The sequence below is a fragment of the Melospiza melodia genome, chromosome 28 (assembly GCF_035770615.1).
Source record: "Melospiza melodia melodia isolate bMelMel2 chromosome 28, bMelMel2.pri, whole genome shotgun sequence".
Taxonomy (NCBI): domain Eukaryota; kingdom Metazoa; phylum Chordata; class Aves; order Passeriformes; family Passerellidae; genus Melospiza; species Melospiza melodia.
In genome coordinates, this window is record NC_086221.1 from 4,395,569 (window position 1) to 4,402,423 (window position 6,855).

The window sequence follows — 6,855 nt, forward strand, 5'->3', positions numbered from 1 at the left end:
CTGTCCCAACTTGCCCCCTCCTCTCCCTGCCTATTGCAAACAGAAAGGATGAATTTTGGAGCCTTTAAGTCCAGACTGCATCTTTACAGGTTGGGTTTTCAGCGCTGTGACATGAATTTAGCTTTCCTCATCCTCATTTCCTGTCCATCCAACTGTGCTTCTCTGGAGGCAGCCACAGGGCAGCCACATGAATCAGGCAGGCACCACTGAACTTGGAAAGCTCTGCAGAGTGGGGACGAGTGATTGACACTTTCAACACTTGAAACACTTTTCCCACTGTCACCTTGTCACTTGGAATTGTGATTTCCCCATTTCCCATCTTCTTTTCGCCTTTCCTGTCCATCCAGCTTGCCTCTCTGGGGGACTGCACAGCCACTGAACCAGATTCCAGCGCCTTGGCACAGCTCTGCAGAGTAGGGACAAGAGATTGTGAAATACTCCTGCAGCTCGTGGCAGGAGCTGAACATGCCCCAACACATTTTTTAGCTGCTCTGACCAGGGGGAAGCTGCTGTTCCAGCTGGAAAAAGCAGGAATGGTCTGCACACCAAGGGTCCTCCTCAGCACTCAGGTACCTGATGCCTCCAGGGGCTTTTGAGGAGACCTGGCACTCCCAAGGGATCACTTTAACAAGGCTTTTGTCACTTGGAATTGTGCTGTCACCTCTTTGTGCCCAGGGGAGCAGGTTGTGTTTGTCTCTGTGTGCCCCAGCTGTGAGGGGGCTGCAGGACAGAGCGCCTGTGCCCCGCTGGGCTGGCTCTGAGGGCTTCCCTTCCCTCCCCTCCTCGGGCTGCCAGGCAGGGATGGAGCCACCAGCCAGGCTCAGGGCAGCTCCCTCCAGGCCCACAGAGTAACCCCAGCAGAAGCTGACCTGTCTTCACAGCTTCCCTTGGATGCATTTTCCAGCTAAGCCACAGATCCCCTCGAATCCTTGCTGCAGGTTCCTGCAGGACATGCACAGACTTGTTCCTCCTCCTCATCCCTGCCTGGACATCTGCAGGACTCAGAGCAGCACATCCTGCTCCAAACACTTTTTTCCACCCACGGTGGGTGCTGGGGCTCAGCTGGTGGAGCAGAACCAGACCTGGGGGAGACAATCCTGCTGGAGAGGCCGGGGATGGGTTGGGCAGTGCCTGGGGGCCAGGGGAGGAGCATCACCGTGTGGTTCTCAGGTTGGCACCCAGGGGAGGATGATCACCGTGTGGTTCTCAGGTTGGCACCCAGGGGAGGATCATCACCGTGTGGTTCTCAGGTTGGCACCCAGAGGAGAATGATCACCGTGTGGTTCTCAGGTTGGCACCCAGGGGAGAATGATCACCGTGTGGTTCTCAGGTTGGCACCCAGGGGAGGATGATCACCGTGTGGTTCTCAGGTTGGCACTCCAGGGGCTGAGCCACCCCGTCCTTAACCCATGAATCTCCTTCCTGCAGTGCCAGGTGGGTGGGACAGCCTGGGCAGGACAAGACCCTCTTGGAGCTGGGTGGATTCCTGTGTGTCCTGGCTGGAATGTGGCACCTGGATCCACTGCAGAGAGCTCCTGGTACCCTCAACAAGATCTCTGCATCCCTCAGGGGCATCTCCCTGTCCCCTGACCCCTTTAGGAAGGGAATCTCTGCATTTCCTCATGGGGAGGGGTCCCTGTGTTCCCTGATGGGGGAGATCCCTGCACCTCCCAGGGAGGAGAGCCCTGTATCCCCTGGCTGGGGTTTCCTTTGTCTCATCTCCTGCCTGAGGTTTCCCTCTGGCTCCTGATGCCGGGGCCCTGCACCCACCTAGGAAGGGCTTCCCCCTATCCCCTGGCGGGGGTCCCTCCATCTCCTGCTACAGGGGCGTCCAACACTCCCCAAGGAGGGGGGTCCCGGTATCCCCTGACCCAGCTCCCCGCCGTCCCCAGCAAGGGGGTCCCGGTGCCCACGGTCCTGGCATGGCCGGGTCTCCCCTGGCACCGCGCACATTCCCGGGAGCCGGGATGGGAGAGGAAAGGGCGATGGGGGCGAGAATGCACACGCAGAACGGGGGAGAGGAAGGGGCGATGGGGGCGAGGACGCACACGCAGAGCGGGGCCGCTCCGGGGCGGGGCGGGAGGGAAATCCCGGGCGACGCCGGGCCCGGCTCCTCCCCGTCCTCCCCTTTTAAAGGCGGGGACGCGCCAAGCTCGGACAGACGCGCGGAGCCGGCGGTGAGTGCGGGCGGGGCTGGGCACGGCCGGGCCGGGCGGCTCCGCTCCTGCGCTGCCCGGGGAGGGCAGGAGGGCGAGCGAGCGAGCGCCGCTTTCCCCGGGGAGCGCCGGTGCCTGGAGCGGGGGAAACGCCGGAGAGGGGGCGGCTCCGCCTGGAGCCGTGTGCCCGGCGCTGGGAGAGAGCGGGGCCGCGCCCGGTGCCGGGGGTGGCGGTGCTGAGGGTGCCGGTGCCCGGGGCTGGCGGTGCCGGGGGTGGCGGTGCCGGGGGTGGCGGTGCCCGGGGGTTGGCGGTGGCGGTGCGGAGCCCCCCGGGGATCCGGAGCCCCCGGGCTGGGCCACGCTCGCCCCCCGGTGGCGGCGGTGCGGTGCGGGGTGCGGTGCCGGTGTCGTACAGGGTGCCGTGCAGGGTGCCGTGCAGGGTGCGGTGCAGGGTGTGGTGCAGGGCACGGTGCGGGCGCGGTGCCACCGCCGAGCATCCCGCGGGTCCCGGCCACCCCCGTGCCAGCCCCCCGGAGCCGTCGGTGTCACGAACCGCGCGGAGCAGCGGCTTCAGCCGCTCCCGGATGCGGGTGCCCCCAGCCCCTCCTGCTCGCCCAGCCTTGCCCAAACTGGTGGGACTGGTCCTGGCTGTCGCAGGCGGCTGTGGAGCCCCGCTCGGTGTCCGCAGGGCTGCTCTCATCGCCCAGCCCGGCTGGCAGGGTTTAACGGGGCCGTGCACCTGCCGCTCCCTCGCCCCAGTCCCGGGGTTCGCTCGGCGCTGCGGCGGGGCAGAGGGCGCTGGAAGCGGCACCAGCCCCATGGGAGGGGACGATGACCCGGCGCCGGTGCCGGTCCCTCCCTCGCTGGTGGCTTTGGCAATCTGCAGCCGTGAGTCAGGGCCAGGCTGTTATCTCGAGGCTCCAGGGTGGCACCTGAGTGGCGTCGGTGACCCGGGAATGGGGACATGGGCTCGTGAGGCGGGCGGGGAGGGCCGGGAGTGTCTGGCCATGATGACAGAACGTGTCCCCCCCCTCCCGCCACCTGCCCGGGCTTGCCTGGACATGCTGGGACTTGCCTGGCAGTGAGGTCACCCCTGTCTGTGCGCTCACACTGCCCGGAGATAGGAAGCTGGATTGCTATTTTTACTCGGGGTGCTGGGTCTGAGCCCGGGGTGCCCACGGGGGTGACCAAAGGGACTGAGTGTGGCCCCCCAGCCCCCCTGCTGGCACACTGGGTTGGTGACATGCCTGGTAATAGGATCGCTGAATCTTTAAGGCTGGAAAATTCACCTTTTTGCAGAGACCTCCAAGGTCCTCGAGTCCAAAATCTGACTGATCCTCACCCTGTCAGCTAGACCAGAGCTCTGGGTGCTACATTCAGTTGTTTCTTGCACATTTCAAGGGTGGAATGTGGGGAAGACAGTGTGGCCCTGGCAATCCAAAGGGGCTGCAGGTGCTGAGTTTGGGGAGAAATCTTCCCTGCAGGAGGCTGAGAAGTCGCTTCTTGGGGAAGTTTGGGGATGGGGAGGATCTTTTGTGGCCTGGCTTTGAGAGTCCCAGATTAGGTGGGAAATGGGAGCTGTGAATCTTCCTTTTTAAAACTGATTTAATGAGTGTGGCTGTTGCAGTGAGGGCAAGCCTTAGCTCTGAAAACTCAAATCCCAGAGTGGTGCTGCCTCTTATCAGCTGGACTCGATGATCTTGTAGGTGTTTTCCAACCTAAACAATTCTGATTCTGTGTCGACGTTCCTCATAAGTGGGGTGTAGTGAGGGGTCCATTATCCCCACATGTGTGTCAGGGGAAGTTCTGCTCGGATGAAAAGGCTTTGTCACTTTCTGGGAAGGTCAAGGCTTTTGGCACCGATTTGAAAAAAAACAAACAAGGTCTTGTTTCTGGTTACCCAACAGCTCCTTGCCGATAAGGAGGGTGGTTAACAAAGTGGTCAAGCTTGTGGCATGTTCTTGCAGCTGCTTGAAGGTTTCCTTACAACCGGGTTTGAGTTCTTGAGATGAAGAAACTGGCCAGAAAAACATCCTGTTGCTTCACTTGCCCGTGTGCCAACTTGCCCTTGCCTGCGTGGAGGTGGGGATGAGCAGGCTGGGGACCAGGGGAGCATCATCCAGCTGTGGCTCTGAGGCTGGCACCCCGAGGGCTGTTGTGGGTGGAGCAGTGAGGTGCTGGATGCTCTGACCTGGCAGGGGGAGCAGGGAATGTTGAATCTGCACCTTCCCCACCTCCTGTCTCGCGCTGGGCTGTGTCTGACCTCAGCCCTGCTCAAGCCTTTGCTAAAATCTCCAGAATCAGAATCCGGATGTGTCAGTCCCCTCTGGGCTGCCTCAGTGCAGACCCAGCCCAGCTTGTCCTGCCTTGCTTTGCCCTGTGTTTGCTCCTCTCACCGTAACTCGCTCTGCTTTCCCCGCAGCCGCCACGATGCCGCTGTCCCAGAGCAGGGCTGGGCAGAGCCCCTGCAGCAGCAAAGCCTGCAGGAACCTCTTTGGCCCCGTGGACCACGAGCAGCTCCAGCAGGACTTTGAGGACAAGATGAAGCAGCAGCTGGAAGAAGCTCAGCAGCGCTGGAACTTCAACTTTGAGACAGAGACTCCCCTGGAAGGGCCCTTCAAGTGGGAGAGGATGCTGGTGGCTGAGCAGGCACCCCAAGAAGTTCACAGCCTGGTCAGGGCTGTCATCAGCAGTGACAGCAGGAGCTCCCTGGCCCACAGGGTGCCCCCCAAGGAGCGTGGTGTTGGCAGGATTTGCCCCGAGGAGGCTCAGCAGAGCTCGAAGGTTTGCAGGGCTGGTTCCCTGCAGGGCTTGAAACGTGGGCAGACCACGATCAAAGGTGAGCACTGGGGTTGGTGTCACTACTTGGGGGCTTGGTGGCATTGTCATGGCAGGGACACACAGAGGGGGCTTGGGTGCCAGAGCCCTGCCTGGCTCTTGGGCATGGGGAGGGCTCCCACCCTCCCTGGATGTCTCCTAGGGAAGCAGAGCCCATCTTCCAAAGGGTACAAGGCCACCAACTGGTGCCTGTTGGCTGCTGGGGACTGGCATTGGGCCTGTGGGTCTTGGTGCTGAAGATGCCCCCAAATTCATCACCTTCAGCTCCAATGGCCTGACCCAGTCATAGAATCACAGGATATTAAGGGGTTGGAATGGACCTTAAAGATCTTCAAGGTCCCATGGGCAGGAACACCTCCCACTAGCCCAGGTTGCTCAAAGCCTTTATCCAACCTGGCTTTGAACACTTCCAGGGTTGGGGCACCCAGAACCTCCCTGGGTAACCTGTGCCAGTGTCTCACCTCCCTCACAGTGAGAAATTTCTGCCTGTGCTCCATGGTCAGGGCCTGGAGTAGAACTGCAGCAGAGACGATGCAGATTTACAGCTTTGCTCTGCAGCAGCTTTGCATGGGGGCTTCAGGGTGAAACCCCCCTGGGCTGGGCTCGGGGTGCCTCCCTGGGGACACCTCCCTCTTCCTGCCCTTTCCAACCCTTTCCTTCTTCCCTCCAGACTTCTACAGTGCCAAGAGGAGGATCGTCCCTGCCCGGCCCCAGCCGTGACCCGCTGCCACCCGGAGCGTGGCTCCCCACCCTGAGCTGTGCTGTAGCCATGTAGATCTGTAGTTCCCTATTTATGACTTGCTCTGGGGTCCTGAGGGACCTTCACTGTGTGCAATGTAGAGGAGGAGCCCCACGGTGGGGCTGGAGGAGGACTGAGATGGACCTGGTGGGATGAAGGAGCTGCCCTGCCTGTGCCCTGTGCCTGTGGGTCCAAGCACCGTCCTTGTGCTGTCCTGCCGTCCTGCCGTGGTCTGTCCCCTGCCTAGGGGCCGGTCCTGGGGGACACTTGTGTCCCAACCACCTGGTGGCACCAGATATCTTTAAGAAATGTCACCGGTGTGGGTTGTGGAGCCCTGGCACAGGGGGTGCCCTCTGTCCCCGCAGGATGGGCTGAGCATTGTCCGTGTGTGGGAGCAGAGTGAGGAGGAGGCTGCTCCTTCCCAGGCTGGGCAGAGGGAGCTGTTCCCTGCACAAACCTTCCCTGGGAGCAGCCATGGGGACCAACGGGAGGCTTTGGGACCCCCTGCACTCTGCTGGCCCCAGATCCCACCTCCTCACCCTGCTGTTGGCTTGCTGAGTGATGCTGCTTGCCCCCGTGCCCCTGCCTGCCCCAACACTGGCGCCAGGCTGGGCAGCCCCTGCTCTGCCTCTGCTGGGCTCCTCTAGGAAGAAGAGGAGTTCTACTATTTCAGCATCAGCAGCAGGGATGATGCTGAAATAAGGAATTGTAGCTTGTTCTCCTGGACTCTTTCTCCTTTGGGGCTGGTGGGGAGAGGACCCTCACTGGCTCTGCTCTGGGACCAAGGATGGCCTGGGGTAGAGGCTGCTCAGTTCCAGCACTGAAGGATGAGTCCCTGAGGGACTCAACACTGTCAGATCTTGGCACTTTCATGGAGTTCATCTGCTGCTCTGCTGGATTTGGACTCTGGAAACTGGTGCAAGATGGTCCCAGGAAGAAGAGGGACAGGGTTGATCTCCTACCTTGCACCACCATGCACTTTGCTGTGGGTGAAGCTGCCAAGCTCCCAGCACTAAATGTTTATTTATATTTAAAATAATCCTATGAAGTTATGTGGGGAGAGGGGTAATACCTGTTTTTCTGTAAGTGTTAACTCTGAATAAACACTTTTGCCTGAATAAA

At 60.8% G+C, this 6,855-nt stretch overlaps 1 protein-coding gene across 1 annotated transcript; it reads left to right on the top strand.

Moving 5' to 3' along the window:
• Positions 1-3,130: 3,130 nt before the first annotated feature.
• CDKN1A (cyclin dependent kinase inhibitor 1A) lies at positions 3,131-6,855 on the top strand. Its single transcript, XM_063177977.1, has 2 exons — positions 3,131-4,995; positions 5,665-6,855. Exons 1-2 carry the CDS (start codon positions 4,587-4,589, stop codon positions 5,712-5,714), a joined length of 459 nt encoding a protein of 152 aa, XP_063034047.1. The 5' UTR covers positions 3,131-4,586; the 3' UTR covers positions 5,715-6,855.